General features: G+C 54.9%; 2 protein-coding genes across 5 annotated transcripts in view; one reads left to right on the forward strand and one right to left on the reverse strand.

The window, feature by feature from the left end:
- CDH23 (cadherin related 23) overlaps positions 1-16,187 on the reverse strand; it is a 213,390-nt gene that overhangs the window by 17,914 nt on the left and 179,289 nt on the right. For all 3 annotated transcript variants that reach the window (XM_055804362.1, XM_055804370.1, XM_055804373.1), the window contains 2 exons: positions 543-764; positions 341-460 (listed from right to left, as the gene is read on the reverse strand). In XM_055804362.1, the coding sequence (XP_055660337.1) occupies positions 341-460; positions 543-764 (342 nt within the window). The remainder of the gene's footprint in view (positions 1-340; positions 461-542; positions 765-16,187) is intronic.
- Positions 2,405-13,386, forward strand: VSIR (V-set immunoregulatory receptor). Of its 2 annotated transcripts, none has more exons than XM_055804443.1 (7): positions 2,405-2,629; positions 7,421-7,876; positions 8,632-8,679; positions 10,056-10,163; positions 11,703-11,730; positions 12,219-12,403; positions 12,671-13,386. In XM_055804443.1, the coding sequence occupies exons 1-7, from the start codon at positions 2,566-2,568 to the stop codon at positions 12,706-12,708; spliced, it is 927 nt and encodes a 308-aa protein (XP_055660418.1). In that variant the 5' UTR covers positions 2,405-2,565; the 3' UTR covers positions 12,709-13,386. The 2 variants fall into 2 exon arrangements, with proteins under 2 accessions (XP_055660418.1, XP_055660412.1); XM_055804437.1 differs by having other exon boundaries at positions 2,416-2,629; positions 12,216-12,403.

Below are 16,187 nucleotides of genomic sequence, written 5' to 3' on the forward strand. Positions count from 1 at the left end.
TAGTAATGCTTTACTATCTACTCACCCTTCAAAGCAAAAAGTACCAAGGGGACATTTAAAGAAAACATAATGCACCTTAAAAGCCGTTGTAGGAATTTCTTCTGTTTGTGTCTTTGCAGGACCAAATAACTGAGTTAATTAACCCATGAGCATCCCTTGCCCATGTCTCTGTTTTGCAGACTTCATGAGGGAGTGGGCCCACAGCAATTGGGTAAACTGGCCACAGCTGGGAAAAGCAATTAGTGACCACTGGGAAGGAGATGTGAAACTGCTCATATGAGGGGGAACTCCACAACTCCAAAGAGGCCATGGTGTCGCAACCCTGCCAGCAGCTCCCTACCGTGGTAGTCGATGTCAGCCGGTGTGAGAAGATGGGGCACTGGTCAGTGGCCGTGACGATCAAGGTGTAGCGTCCGTGGCTGATCTCGTAGTCCAGCTCCTTCACTGTGCGGATCTCCCCCTGGAAGGTGAAGGAAGAGCAGCTGGGATTGAAGGGAGTGGGACAGGGACACATCCAGGATGGGGCTGGCATCCTTACTGACCGTGGTGCTGTTGATGTGGAAGGTATCCAAGATGTTGCCTTCGGTGATGGCATATGCAACCGTGCCATTGGGTCCCTCATCCTGGTCCAGGGCCTGCACAGTGACGAGGCTGGCATTTAGTGTGGCAGGACCTTCGTCAAGGGTCACCTCATACAGTTGCTGCTGGAAGGCAGGAGCGTTGTCGTTCTCGTCCAGGACGGTGACATACACTGTGGTCGTAGCCTGTGGGACATGGGGACATTGCATTAAGCACCACAGAGGAATCAGCTCTGCCAACCCCTGGTGCTGGCTGGGGAAGGCTGGACCTGTCAAGGTCAATGAACAATGTGGGCTCAACCCTGCCAAGAGACACAGACGAGGTGCAGGGCTAAAAGTGAAATGAGCCGCGGCTGCAGACGCATCTCCAGGCAATGGCTGGGTACAGAGATAAACACAGAGATTAAATCACACCCTTGTTCCCAAGCAAAGCACGTCTCTGTGGGATCCCTTTCCTTTTCACCCGTTTTTTACCATTGCTGGTAACACCGGGGAGCAGCCCATGGCAGAGGGAAAGCCAGAGGCTGAACCCATCGTGCCTCACTGCCTTTAGGGGAGACACGTGTGGGTCCTCACCTTGACATTGGGGACACCTTGGTTGTTGTTACTGTGGGTGGCAATGTGGTAGGATGGAAAACATCTGGAGATGATGCTGCTATGGTGCAGGGGAGGAACAAAAATGAGCATCTCAGACAACGAGACGGACCTCCTGTGGGTCCCATCGTCTACCCGCTGGCCATGATTTCACCACCAGTCAGGCTCAGCCTGCCCTGACCCTCTTCCAGCTGTATGTGGCTCTGCACAGGCATGTGGATGCTACTGAAGGCTGTCTTCTGGCCCTGTCAGCATGGGGACACACCTGGGGATGGGGGAGGTGACAAGACCGTGCCACCCTGCCTGAAGGCTCAACTCAGACATGGGGTCTCAGGATGATAAACCATTTTCTTGGAGTCTCTGGACTTTGTGCCTACACCTTTCCCCAGCAAGAAATTTCTTCCAGCCAGACAAGGGTTACACTTTTAACAGGAACATCAGACGCGCTTGCTGTAAAAACCACAAAGCCACAGTAATTAGCTACTTTTCTATTACACTACACGCTCCAAATTCAGAGCAGGTTAGCAGCAAAGTTTCCTGCGGTTTGCAAACCTCCACGTGTCTCCAGGCTCCACTTTCTAGGGAACACCAATTTGAAACGGTGACCTGCAGCTGCAGCTGGAGATTTTGTTGCTGCCTTTTGAATTCGAAGCAAAGTTCCACGAGGAGTTACGTGAGCTAGCCCATGGCACTGCTTTGCTATTTCAGGGCAGAGTAAAGGCCTCCCTCTGTGTAAACGGGCTGTGGGAGGGGGATGCTTTGCTCCCCATTTTTTTGGGGAAAGCTCCATTCCCTTCCCCCAGCTAGCACTGCTGAGTTAGCCTTCCCTGTGTCTGCCTCCTGTTCATCCTAGGAGGGTTTCTGCCCACTTAATCCTCACAAAAAAGGGAAAAACAATAATTACAAGCAAAGTGCACTTTGATAAAGCAAGCTGGAGATCGGCCCGAAGGGATCGGCACCCACCAGGGGAAGCAATGGGGACCAGCACCCAGCCCCTCGTGGCTGAGCACCCGCGTGTCCTCCTGCACCGCGAGTGTTCCCCTCAGCCACCTCCTGCGTACCCCAAAAACACACGCAGGGCGCACCAGCCTGCTCTAAGCTACCGCCCGCAACGCTGTAAGGGGAAAAAAGCCAGCAGAGGCACCCGCTGCTGCCCGGGCGGGTGGCGACCGAAGCGTCACCCGTGCGGTCGGGGTGCCCCGTGGGGGTGCGGCCGCCCACCCGCAGCTCCCTGCAGCATCTCACCTCCTGGGGGTGCTCGCAGTTCTCTCCACCGCTGCGCGCAGCACCTCAAAGAAATTTCCTGTATGTGCAAGTCCGGCCGCCGCTGCGGGGCTGCTCAGAGCGGGCGGGCGGCTCCGCAGAGCCGAGCTCCGCCGGCCGCCCCGCCGCGATGGAGGCGCCGTCCCCCCGCGCCGGGCTGCTGCTGGCCGCGCTCTGCCTGCTGGCTTCCCACGGTAAGCTCCAGCCTGCTTCCAGCCTGCTTTCCTCTCCATCCCGCCCGCCCGGGGCACTGCCTTCGCCCGGCCGGCACTGTGCCTCGGCACAAGGAATTCGGGGTATTTGGGGGGTTATTTCCTCTCCCAGCCTGTGGTGTTTTTGTTGTTGTTGTTGTTGGTTTTTGTTTGTTTGTTTTTTTCCGGGGGGATCGAGCCAGCGTTTCACACGATGCTGATTGTGTCGGGGGAAAGGGGTCACAGGGGAGCTGCTGTTTTAAAACTCCGGGATTGTTGTGGGGTTTTTTTCCCTCCTTCCTTTGCTTTGATCTGACACGCGTGGAAGGAAAGCAGCCACCCCCTGCCCCTGCCAGGCCCCCGGGGGCTGGGGACCCCGAGCTGGGAGAGCCGTCTTGTTCCCACACAGCACCGTGCCCCGGCTCTGCAGCGGTCCCTGGCCGTGCCGGGGTAAAGGAGCCTTCCCTCAGCTCCGGGGGAGCGAAGAGAGGCGGTTTGTGCGAGCAGGGTCGCGATGCCCTCCCTAAGGATGCTCCGCTCCACCGTAACTGCTGGGCTGGGCCGTGCCGGGCAGTTTCTCCGGGCGGGCAGCCGCCTGGTCGCCCTCCCTTCCCCGGGCGAGCGCTTCCCACGCCGTCGTGGTGGGGGGATACTCTGGGAGGGGGATGCTTCGCGCCCGACTGTGCCCCAGCCCTGGCGTGTCCGTACCAGGGCTCCGGGACCAGGCAGCGAAACAGGGGCGGTGGCAACTAAACCCGCAGTTTGTGGACAAAGAGCCAGAGAACTAAGCCGGGGAGGACCGTGGTCCCTCCCTGCCCTGTGCAGGCGGAGGACAAGCATCCCATCGGGCTTGGCTTCTCCCTCTGTCCCGGGACGGCAAAGTGACCGCCTCCAGGATTTCTGCCTGTGCATTCCCAGGAAGAAATTATGCCCCACTGCAACGGGGTAGGGGTCCCTTCTCCTGTTTCCTCTGGGACCGCAAGACTGGTGTGGATTGAAGCATACCTTGTCTCTTAGCCAAGTCTCTCAACATCAGGGAGTGATTCCCAGCATCTCCGTGGGTCTTTGGATTATTTAATTTACACGTCAGGGCACTGGGAATGAATGTCAGGCCTTCTGCAATGCAACAAGCTTGGACGCTGATATTCATCCTGAACCTGGTGCCAGAGGAACTGAGCTTCACGAAACCGCGTGCCTGCCAAAACTTTCTGAACCCCTGGTTAATTTTAGCAGGGCTTGCTGGAGAAGTAGAGCCCTTGGAGACATCCTACACAGTTTGGGGATGCTGGCAGCTAGGTGGATGGGGAAATCTCTGCTGCCCACTCAAAGGACGGCAGCTAGCTGGGCTTTCCAAACTCACATCCCAAGCACAAACCCAGTGTTGTGACCCTGTCCCTGAGCCAGGGTTGTGCTGGAACAGGAGCAAGGCAGGATCCTCTGGCAGGCGCAGCAGCTCCAGGCTGATCTCCTCATGGTCTGGATGGTGGGTACCCAGGGAGCAGCCCCACCGCTGAAAAGCCATTTGGCTCCTTGGGGTGCAGGAGATGAGGGCCATTAACAAAGGCATCTCTGGCATCTTCAGGAAGTTTTTTCCTCTCCTTTTTCTTTCCTGCTGTAAGTACTTGTGCTGAGGTATGGATACCCCTGCACATCTCAGCTAGCTGATAACTCTGAAGCATAATGACAACACAGTGACAACAGGGCTGGCAGCACTTTCATGTGAGGCTGTTACAAAAGCTCCCAGAAGAGGAATTAAAGCCAGGCTCCTTGCCCCAGCACTGAGCAGCCACTCTCTCTCCAGAAGCCCCTCCTCTGTGGTGGGTGAGCCTCTTCAAAGGCTGCAGCCCTCCCACCCAGATTTCCTTGCGGTGGGAAGAGGTGGCATCATATGGAAATCACTTCTGTAAGTCACAGGAGTGTAAATAACGCTTGCTTGCCAGAGCAGGGGACCAAAGCTAAGAGAAGCAGCCAGGAGGGCTTTTGGTCACCGACCCACAATTTGGCATGGAATCTTGTTTTATTTAAGCTGTTGGTCAGCAAAGTGACACAGGCTCCTTGGCAGTAGGACTATTTTTGCACATTTTTTTTCTGAAAGGAGAGCTCCCAGATTTCAAGCTAGGCAGTGGTGCTGGCACTAGGGATGTACCAGCACTGCACCAGGCTCTGTGCTACACCAATGCGATGCTGCGGGTCAGAGCCAAAGATACCAAGGTGCCAAAGAGGAAGAGGGGCACTTTTGGCACTTGCTTGAGACCTCATCTGTCTTTACCAGATGGTGACAAGACAACAGCTCTCAGCTCAGACCTTGATGGGTCCAGACTCTTTCAGCCGGGGATGCATAGAGATGGGCATCTGGGTTTATTTTGGCATTTGCCAGCAGTGCTGACTTCAAAGGGAACAGTCTGACCAGGGTGGGATGGAGCCAAACCTGGGGTCTGGGCATGGAAAAAGCCCACAGCACCCAGGGGAGATTAAGATCCGCAAGCTTTAGTGTAAAGACACCGACAGAAGACATTTCCTCCGGGCACCATCTGGTATCTAGCACAGCTTTAAAACCTCGTTACATCTTGGGCAGGGAACAACTTCGCTGGTGCTGCTATGGGGTACACTGTGCCTTGCCAGATTTCCTCCCCAGCTGTTTTCTCCTTCGCTTGATGGTGTTTGGAAGCCTTCTCCTGCTTTGGCAAAAGGGAAGTTAGTAATGCCGAAGAGTTCACACACGTGGTAGCCTCTGCTCCTCCCTGCGGCTGGGCGCTGCTGCTGAAAGCGTGGGCTGTGTTGACTTTCCATCCAGACGGTTCCCATCAAACCCCGGAGGTGGAGGCTGGATGGTTTAGTAAGGCAGAGCTTTGCAAACTATGTGGCGATGAGCGGGACGGCCCCGTTTTATTTGAAGAGGGTGTGTGGAAAACAAAGACTCCTGCAGATACTTTTCCAAGGTGTTGGAAGTGCAGCTTCCTCCAATAGAGCCCTGGCTTCCCTTCCGCTGGCTCTCAGGGGACCCCAGATGTGAATGGGGCACTTCCCGTTGTGGCAGGTATCGAGAAACACATCTGAGGTGCCTTTTGTGCTCAGTGTGCTGGCAAGGAGGTGGGGGACCCGCTGTGCTGTGTGCCAAATCCTAGCTAGCCTGGTCAGGCATCCCGGATTCAGCAGCATCCAAGGATGAGGAGCAGCCGAGGGAGTATTGAGCTCAGGCCACACAAACCTCTGCTCCAGAGCTGCCCCAGGGATGTGCTGCTGTGCGTGCCGTGAGGAGCAGGCTGAGGTGCCTGCATGAAGCTGGAGTGATTAGCTGCAGAAGTTCAGCAAAGGTCACACCATCCCTGGCTCCTTGGGACCCCTCGGCACTGTGTACTGCAGACTGGGGAGGGGTCCAACGGGGCAACCCTCCTCCCCAAACTCCCCTCTCCCTCCAAAGCACCCTCAGGCAGGCTGCTGGGACTTGGGGACTTCATGGCTGCTCTGACACCATCATCCTAATAGCCATAAGTAACCACGAGGGGTGGAAGGCACGGGGGACATTTTCAGTTTCACTCTCGCAAGCGGTGTCCTGTGCCGGGGCACTGACGCGGTGACCCTGCCCGAAGGAGCTGGCTGGGCTGAGGCAGGCGCAGCACACCTTGCCTGCGATTGATGCCCGCTCAGTATAGCAAGTGAAAAACCTCAAAGCGAAATGGTGGTGGAGCTAATGGTGCAACAGGATGTTACCAAAATAAAGTAACATCTTTCCCTCATACCATCTTCTCTGTTGCAAACCAGCCCCAGGAAACCTCACTTTTCCCATAATTTAAAGAAAATCAACCCAGAATGTGCTTTTTCTTCAACTTTCAAAGGTAATGTCTGCACTTGGGCAAACACAAAGTGGCAGTGGGCCCAGAGCACCAAAGACTTGCCCGTCTTCATTCTTTTCTCTCCCCTCATGCAGAGCTTCCCTCGCCCACCAGTACCCTCCACCAGCATGCTGGGACGGGACCAGTAATGCCACGGTACGCCACCCACTCCTGCGCCTCTGCCAGGCCTCCCACCCATGTTTTGCGGCCGGCAGTGGTTGGGCATTTCTTTCTGAAAATTGTTTTCATTTTCAAGCAGCTCCTCGCAGTCAGCATTGGCCAGTTCCCCCTTCTCCTCCCCAGGGGCTGAAAAAAAAGCAGGGTGGGACCTGCTCCCCACCTGACCTCGGGTGCATGGGCTCCTCCTAGCTGTTTTTCTTTTTTCTTTTTGCAGCTGGCGCAGCAGCATTTGTATTTCCTCATTCATGAACCATACCCCACTACCCCACTTCTCTTCTCATCCTGTGCATGCTTTGCAGAGGTCTGGTACCCTGTAGCAGCCCCCTGCCTCCCTGCCCCACACCTCTGCCAGCTCTGCCGGTCCCAGGCAAACTTCTGCCTCCCTGCTGCTATAAAAAGCTGATGCTTAGCTATATTTAAAGCATGCCTCTCCTCCAGGATTTATTTCTAGGGTGAAGTTGTGCTCCCAGCCTTGCTGAGATGTTGCTACAAAATAAGTGAAGGGCTCACATCATGTTTCCCATCTCCCTTGCCTTGGGATATGGGCAGCTCGTGATTATTTCTTGTCCTAAAGGCATGGGTGAAGTATTTTTGCCATCTGCCTGCAGGCTGGTGTTGGTGCTCTGTGATTGCTCTCTGCAACCCCTAGCCATCCCTCTGCCAGCATCGGTGGTGGGGTCTGTGGTGCTTGTTTTGGGGAGGGATCCCAATTTTGCTACAAACTCAGGGCAAACCGAGGGCTGTAGGGTCTGACTGGGCTGTCGTGCCATCTCTCTGGCAGGAGGGCCAGCAGCGTTCCTGATCACTACCCCATATTCGCTCTGTGTCTGCCCCGAGGGCCAGAACGTCACCCTGACCTGCCGGGTCAGTGGTCCCCTTGCCGACCGCCACGACCTGCTCTACAAAACCTGGTACTTCAGCAGCAATGGTGACCAGAGCTGCTCTGAGAAGAAGCACATCCGCAACATCACTGAGAAAGAGCTGCACCACGACCTGAGCAGGCACCATGAGCCACTGGGCAACAGCACCCAAAAATCTCCCCTTGAGGGCCAAGCCAGCCATCACGGGGTGGAGTTTGTCCCCGACCACCATGGTGCCTTCCACATCGTGGTGATGAACCTGACGCTGCAGGACAGTGGGAATTACTGCTGCTATGCTGTGGAGGCCAGGAGGGAGCACGGCAAGCCCCACACCCTGCAGGTCGCTCATGGCTTTGTGGAGCTGCAGATTCAGCAAGGTGAGGGGGGCGAGGGAAGCCCCTGCCAGTCCCTCATTCATGCCGGGGTGCATCAGGGCAAGGTGGCAGATAAGGGCTTGTGGGGGATGCTGGGTGCAACACCGCAGCCGGAGGGGCAGGGCACGCTGATGCTGAAAGCCCAAGCCATGTTGCAAAAGTCAAAGAGCAGCAGATGTTGAAGGTTTGAAATAGGGCCAGAGAGCATTGGAACATGAAAAAAAAAAATAATAATCAAGAGGCTGGAATGCAATCAAATCCATGCTACATAGTTTCAGTGATCTTCTTCAACCTTTTTCTGAAGGAGAGGAAAACAAACCTCAACATAAAAGGAGCTGGCTGGTGGTCCAAATAGACATTGCTTGGGATGCAGTCCGCAGATAGCCTCAGGGCAGCAGCCCCGCAGGGAGAGCTGCCCAAGGAGGTATGACATGGAGGGAAAGGCATCTGCTGCCCTTGAATTACAGCCTTAGGATAGACAATTTTTCTTTTTTTTTTTTAAAAAAAAAAAAAAAAAAAAAAAAAAAAAAAAAGCATGCATGGCCAGGGACAGGTCCTGCTGCTGTGAGGGAAAAGGGGTCTTGCAGCAGGAATCTCAGTGTAAGCTTCCCAGGATTAAACTTTTGCTTATGGGATGGTCTGGGCTGATTTTCCCAATACTGGTGAGCAAAGGCAAGCACAGCTAGCAGATAGTGGAGCTCTGTGGTACCTGAGCAAGTCCCCTGAGATCTAACACGCTTTTCTCTTCTCCACTGCAGGCAGAGGAGGGCTTCAAAACTGCACGTTTCACACTGCCACCAGCAAAGGTAAAGAGAAAAAAAACCTCTCTCAAATGTGCTGCTCACCATCCTGGCCTGTGTATTTCCCTAGGGCAGCTGCTTGCTATAAACACACCGGCGTCCATATACAACCTCACAGCTGGGTGTCAGAAGGGTGATTTCCAAGGCTGTCCCCATAGGGTGCATCTCCCAGGCATGTCCTCAGGCTGAGGGGAACCTCCTTTGGCCTGTCATTTAGACATGACTGGCTTGAAACCTGTGGAGATCATTCACCCTGCGGTTATAAAGTACCTGAGGCCCCCCCAGATGTGACTGGGGATTTAGCAGCTGCTGCCATGAGCAGATGGGAAAGGACAGAAAGGTTAAGAGTTGCAGGAACCTCTTGCAACAGCCTGCCACCATGCTGAGCCCATGTCACCTTGCCCCAAGCAGAGATGCTCTAGCAGGGGGAAACCCAAATCTTGCTCGAGTGCTCAGACAACACGATGCTCCCCAGTGCTGCGTCTAGACACTGGAGGTGTCCACACTTTGCTATGCAGGTGGTTTCTTGGTGGGTCACTGTCTATCCCCATCTGCTGGCTGCTAAATGGGCAGGCTTTGCTAAAATTGGTTTGCAGCACAGTTGGGGTTGGTCCAGACATGGGAAAGTGCCCCCTGCTCCCCATGAGTAGAGCTTTCTGCCCTAACCCCTCAGTCTCAAGTGCTGACACCCTGTCCTGCTGGGCAAAAAAGGGGGAAAAAAAGTCATGTCTTGTGTTGTCCTCCCCCACCCCAAAACACACCCACCTGGAGGAAGAAGCTGCTTCCCCAGATGGAGGCACAGGGGACAAGGGCTTGAGCTGAACCTGCCCTTGATTTAGGCAACCCCTGACCCCACCACAAGCCATCCCACATGGACTCTGATGGCCACAGACGTGCCTGCAGGCTGCCAGCCTTTCTGGGGAGCCTCCAAGGATAGCATTCTCCAGGGGCACATTTGTTAGCAGAGACCTTGTGTAACAAGCCCTTTGATGCCTAAACACTTTGAGGAATCCTGATTTTGATGAGCTGGCTGTGGGCTGGAGTCAGCACACTCTTGAAATTGCTGAGAGCCTTTCTGCTGACTTCAGAGGGCTTTATCAGGGCCCCTGCTTCCCTACTCCTCTCTAGACCAAAGAAAGACCTTGGGATGTCCTCCAGCAGCGAAGGACTTTGGTCAAGGTCCTAAACCAATGCCTCAGAGCTTATTTGTACAACTGGCAATGCACACTTGGTGTGAATCCCAAGCGGACCATCTATGTGTGTGGGAACCGCACTGCATCAGGCATGGGGCCCCATGCTTCTGGTACGGCTTGAGGAAACCAAGGAAATGCAAGGTGGACCCTCCCCACCACCTGCTCCAGCTCTGCCCTCTTCTGTTGCAGATATCACAGCTGCCGCGCTGGCAACGGGCGCCTGCATCGTGGGCATCCTCTGCCTGCCCCTCATCTTGCTCCTGATTTACAAGCAGAGACAAGCTGTCAGCAGCAGACGTAAGTACCTTCCCCTCGGCAGCACCCATCTCATCTCCTGGGCTGCAGCAGCATGGCCTTTATGGGGTGGGACGTGTCTCGCTGGGGTCAGCTGGTTTGGCTGTGCACTGTGTAAGGTGGCCCAAAGAGAGGTTCCTGACAGGTACCTCCTGCAAAGCTGTCCTGGGAAGGGCTGGGCATGCCTGCAGGCTGCTGGTGAGGAGCGTGGGGTGGGAGGAGGACCCATGATGTTTGCCAGGCACCCCAGGAGCATCCTGGGGGCACTGAGACTGCAAAGGTGCTGCCAGAACCCCTCCCCGCTGAGCCCTTTCCTTCCCATCCACTGTGAAACCTGGCTCATTTACTCACCCCTCCCTCCACTGCACACCTGAAATAGCAGCTTTGCTTTCTAAGTGCTTCAAAAAGCTTTATTTGTGCTTTTCCCCACTCCTTTAAAAAGAACCCTTACACGTCTATGACGACAGGATCACAGTGAGCCAGGTCTCTCCCCACTGCCCCAGCCCTAGAAAGCCAGGCAGTGCCAAGGTGCAGCTGGCTGCCAGCTCCTGCCTGTGCTTGGCTCCCAGTGATTTTGGTAATTCAGCCAAAAAGGGCACCACCTTAACAAGCAGAACCATTTCATCAGGCCTTGGGCAAGCCAGGGGCCCTGCGGTTTCTCTCACCAAGCTTGGTGGGTGGCTGTGTGGCTCTGAGCAAACCCTTTGGAGAAGTGGGTTTTGCAGCAGCGGCAGGCATGATGCCAGCCATGAGAATGGGAACTGCGCTTTCAATATCCGTCCCCAGCTGAAAAGACTGGCTGTGTGTCTTCACACACCCATTTTGCCTTGCCCAGTGTGCAGCTCCCCTGCTGTGCTGCAAAGCATCACCTGGATGCTATTTAAGCCACGGGCGAAGGCAAAACCCAGGGGGATTTGCTTCTGGGCTGTCTTGGACCAGGTTAGCTACAAGTTATTGCCACCAGGCACTTTCCATCAGCACAGCCTGGGCCAGACCTCATGGGTCTCAGCTCGGGATGCTGGCTGTGCAGCCATCCAGCACACCCGAGTAACATGGGCTGAGGGATGTGCTGCAGCAAAGGGATGAGGGAATAAATAACAGGGTACTGCTCAGATAAACATAGTGGCAGCCAAATGCCAGGGTGGTGTTTTGCCAAGCCCCAGGAGGGTGTCACAGGCAGGTGGTGGGTGCATCTAGACAGGCGTGGGGCCAGGCTGCTGCCTAGGTGCTGCAGCACCTCACCTCACACCCCATGTCAGCAGAAGCACCTCCTTCCCCCTTATTCAGAGCCTGCAGTTTCAATCTGGGAAGAGGCTGGGACTGGGGAGTAAACAAGGTGGAAGACAGCAGGGATGTGGAGAAGAAGGTTGGGGAGCAAAGAAGAGGCTGATGCTAAAGAAAGGGGAGAGGGAGGGAGGAATGTAGAGGAAAAGAGAAACTGGACATGGATGAGACACCAGAATACAGTGCTGGCGGTGGGTCTGGGTTTGACACTGGCCTGAATGCAGCCAGCACTCACACCAACCATTTTGTCTTTGGCAGGTGCCCATGAGCTCGTCAGAATGGAGAGGTGAGGAAATCCATGTGCTTCCAGGTCCCCCCAGCCACCTCGCATCCTCTCTGCCTGCATCCCAGGACCTGCAAGGGTCTTGTCCTCTCCTCTCCTCCCCTCCCCTTGAAGCCAGTGTATATCCTCAGCCCAGCAGAGCAAAGAGGATGCAGGGGCCACCCATGTCCAGAGCCCTGTTCCTTTCCAGGCAGCTGCTGTTTCTCTTCCCTGTCTCCGAGTGGGAAGTGCCTCCTTTCTTTTTGCCTGTGTTGAGGACACACATCTCCTCATGCACCAGGAGAACTTGAAACCACAGTGCCTTTTGGCTAAGCTTTCCCCCCTGTGCTGGGCTCCCCACTTGCTCTCAGCTGAGGTGCCACCGCCTGGACCTCTGCTCCCTGCTCTGCTTGGTTGTTTCCCATGCCCAGCCAAAACCTCAGAGATAAAAAAGGCTCCTGAAATAAAAATGCAAATCTCCACTCCTAACACCCTCTCCTCTCCCGCAGCAGCGCCCAGGGCATCGAAAACCCTGTCTTCGAGGCGGTCCCCACGGCGAGCATGGAGCCGCGGCCCCAACCCCAGCTCTCCTACATGGCCAGCCGGCAGCCCTCTGAGTCTGGCCGGCACTTGCTCTCTGAGCCCAGCACCCCCCTGTCCCCCCCTGGCCCCGGGGACTGCTTCTTCCCAACACTGGGTGAGTGACCAGTGATGCTGAGCCCCCATGGGGACCACTCCGGGAGGGGTGGGAAGGAAAGGGGCAGCTGGGGGGTGAATGGGAAAGCAGGGGTTAAATATCAGCTGCAAACTTTGCAGTTAATGTGGGACATGAAGTCCCAGGGCTTTGAGGATGGGAAGGACCCAAAGCCTATGTTTTCCATGCAAAAGCAGAGTTTGGCCGCTTCCTGAAGCATATCCCCACAGCTGCAAGCTGGACTAACACCCCTGGTCTGCCCTTTTCCAGATCCTGTTCCCGACTCACCAAATTCCTTGAAAGCCTAAAGACCCCAGAGGAAAGCACAGCCCGCAGCAGCAGCCCGGAGAGGCCAGGCAGCTGCCCAGCTGAGACCCCCGGGAGGGCAACATGGCTGTGGGCAGCAAAGCCTTAAAGAAATGAAGCTGAGTGCAGGAGCCCTGCCCTCGCCTCCTGTCCTGCTCTGCCAAGGGGCTAGAAGTGAACGTCTCTTGCCTGGAGTTTGGTTTGTAACTACCTATTTCTATGGAGAAGAGCACGGCTCTGTGCTGCACACATTTTATGGACTAGCTGAAAACCGAGGATGTGGGGAAGGATGACCCGCACCTGCAAATCTCCCTGATGATTTAACTTATTGCCAGGCGTTTAAGCAACCTGTTTCTTCATCTTTGACTGAAAATCCTCCCTAGGAGCAGATGGTGAAGTACTTTATCCACTGCGAGACAAAACAGGGTCATCAGCCAATCTTGTACTGCCTTTTTCTTTGCAAAACAGGAAGGGGAAAGGCTCTCTGCTGCTGGCAGAGCCCTTTTTCCCCACCAGCCTTTTTTGAGACAGCCACGGACTTGCAAAGCTGCTGTCTTTTCAGCTGGACACGCATCAGGAGGAGCCTTATTTCTGCTGTGATTTTATCCTTGGCTTGGGATTAGGGGAGTTTGTCTTTCTGTTTGTTTCATTATCAGTGCTGATTAAAAGAAAAAAAAGGATGTTTATGGGTTTTGTTTGTTTGTTTTATTAAATGCCTGTAAATTAGAAAGTTTGTCTGGTGGGTGTTGGAGGATGGTCCCATGATGTGACCAAGAGCCCCGCGGAAAGGCAGGGGCATGGGAGCACCTAGTAGGTGCTGGGAAAATGCTCTGACTGGCTTCCCCCCATCCTCCTGGGGCCAGCATGGCCAGAGCAGCTGTCCTGGGGGCCACTGCCTTCAGCCACGCCAGAAGACCTTGTGATGCTCTGGGGGACATGGGTGCCCTCACAGCATCCTCCAGCTGAATGCTGCACCCTGGCATTGCTTATCCAAAAGAAGCTGTGGGTCAGCCTCCAGTGTGACTGAGGCCCCAGGGAGGAGACAAAACCTTGTAGTAGACACTGTTACTCAAAGGGTGTGTTTGGTTTTTTGTCTTGTTTTTAGTTGTAAACTGGGAAAAAAATTGCCACTAGACAAACATAAACATTAGTCATACCAAAACAGCGTCAGACGTGAGCAATAGCCATACCAGGCAGCATGCCCAGGCAGAGCATCCCCGGCAGCATGCCGAATTTTCATGCTACGTAGCTGGAGGAAACAGTGTTTGCCTCTGCAATGGGCTGGGGACACCCTGGCCCACTGCAGGTTTCGATTAATCTGGTGCTGGCTTCAGCAAGTGCAGCCTTGGGACGTTGCAGCCGCAGGCAGAGGGATAAAGGAGAAGCCAGAACCAACGCCCCCCGCCACGGACGTAACTTCCTGAGCACAGGACTTTATTGCCACCCACGGCTCAGCCCCTTTCCTGGCTTTGCTGGGGAAGCTTGCCCAGTGCCTCCAGCGCTTCCCTCTCCCCGTCCCAGCAGCTGCAGCCGGAAAGGCACAGGGGGGATTTGCCTGCCTGTGGGTCCTAACTGTTTTGAAACCTGCTCCAAGTCCCTCTGCTAACAAATGCACTGTTTGACCACAGAATAAAGCTTTGTTAGAAACAGGTTTCTTACTGTGCTGCAGGAATCCCATTTTTTGGGATGCCCCGTGTGTCAGACAGGTGTGGTGGGCAGGCAGAGGCGAGCTGACCAGCTACATCCTCTGCCAGAGGCACTGATGCTGCATACTGGGGCACTGCATGGTATCAGGTATCGTTTCCCACCTGGAAAGCTTGTCAAAAGGAAAACTAATGACTTTTTCCCCTAAAAGGCAATGGATACCCAGCCTTCCACACATGCTGGAGCAGAAGCCCTGGCATGCTGGGTGCCGGCACCCCACCTTGGCCCCCACCACTGGTGGAGAAGATGGCATGGTGCTGCACCTTCAGGCAGGATGCTTATGGTAAAGGTGACCCAGCAAGATGCTCACACCCTCATGGATCTTGCCAGCTCCTACCAGCTCTTGCAGGTGCTCCTGGCTTGAGATCACAGGTGGAGCTGCACCCTGCTGCTGGCTGTTTTCCACTGCATCAGCACTCAGGGCTTCGCTCATGAGGAGAGCGAGCAAGGAGCCGTGGCACTTCACCTGAACTCTTGTTTCAGAGTGGGTGGACAGGAACAGAAACTGCAGCGGCTGAAGCAGCCCCGGCTGGGGGAGGCTGTGAGATAGGCATCTGGGCGGTGAGGAGCAGCTTTGTCAATGCGCCCTGCCTCACTGCAGCCACCGGCGCCAGGGTCTGCGGGTGCCAGGAGGAGCCCTGCTCTGGGGCATGTGGGTGCTGCAGCTCCCTTGGGCAGACATCCTTCCTTCTGCTGCGGGAAGTGTCCCAAAGGCTCCAGAGCACGGCCAGCCCTTGGGGAGGTGCAGCTGCAGGCTTGCACCAGGGTTGGAAAGAGCTTGGGTGACTCCTGCAATTCTCATGCAAGGACAAGAAGACCTTCCAGCTGTAGCTCACCAGCTTGTGAAGGTTTTCTTTCCTGCAACGGTTTCTGGGGTAAATGCTTTCCTTTTATCACTAGCATTTTACCCTTTTGCCCCTGCACTTCCAGCTCCCAAGAGGACAGCCAGTATTCAAGGCACCCTTGCTGACCTGGGTATCACAGATCACCATGGGTCTTCCAAGTCCTCTCCCAGCTCTGTCTCCTCTGCCTCTCCCATACCCAGAAGGCCAAATCTTAAAGCACATGAAGGGACATACAAATTACAAACAATAACCTCGTTTTGTGCATCATTGCATCAGCCTAGACTTACTTGTGAAACCAAAGTTTCTAGTAGGTGACAAACTCCTCACAGACATAATTTCATCACCCAGGCGCACAGCCAGCGGTCACCGAGCAATGTGCAGAACAGCATTTCACAAGACCTAAGCATCCTCAAGCTCTGAAAAGGGCCAAAACTCTTCTCTTTGCTCAGGAATCAGGTCACTGGATGCTTTGTTTTGCTTCAGTGTGGCAGGAGTCTGATCATCGCTGCTGGCATAACTTGTGCTGGTGACACAGTGGTCACGCAGCAGAAACTCTGAGGACAAGTGAGGCTGCTGGGACACTGCTTTGGCAGTGTGAAGCAATAAGTTGTGTCACTTGTCCTCTTCAGCACCCGGAAGGGAAGAGGGGATTGCCATGGCAATGAGATTTGCTGGCTTGGTACATGGCATTCCTCACCTCGGCGATACTCCCACAGTGTTGGGGCAATGGGGACAAGGAGGAGCTAGCGACATTGGGTGCTGCAGTTACATGAAGCTGCCTCCTCTCATTTTGGGGGAAGAGGCACCTAGATTTAAGCCACAGCAGCAGGACAGCTTAAGAAAAAGATGGTGATGCACAGGCAGGCAGAACTACCCGGGAGGGAGGAGCTGAGAGTGCAAAGGCTGAAGCGAGAGTTGCAAGCCACAGTTTA

The sequence above is a fragment of the Falco peregrinus genome, chromosome 1, assembly GCF_023634155.1.
Source record: "Falco peregrinus isolate bFalPer1 chromosome 1, bFalPer1.pri, whole genome shotgun sequence".
Classification (NCBI taxonomy): Eukaryota; Metazoa; Chordata; class Aves; order Falconiformes; family Falconidae; genus Falco; species Falco peregrinus.

What these genes read in the sequence shown, in the direction of transcription:
- VSIR (XM_055804437.1), top strand. Translation starts at nt 2,566, where the DNA reads ATGGAGGCGCCGTCCCCCCGCGCCGGGCTGCTGCTGGCCGCGCTCTGC. An exon ending in CTGCCTGCTGGCTTCCCACG is followed by an intron (nt 2,630 to 7,420) that starts GTAAGCTCCAGC and finishes TCTCTCTGGCAG; the next exon opens with GAGGGCCAGCAGCGTTCCTG. An exon ending in TCACACTGCCACCAGCAAAG is followed by an intron (nt 8,680 to 10,055) that starts GTAAAGAGAAAA and finishes CTTCTGTTGCAG; the next exon opens with ATATCACAGCTGCCGCGCTG.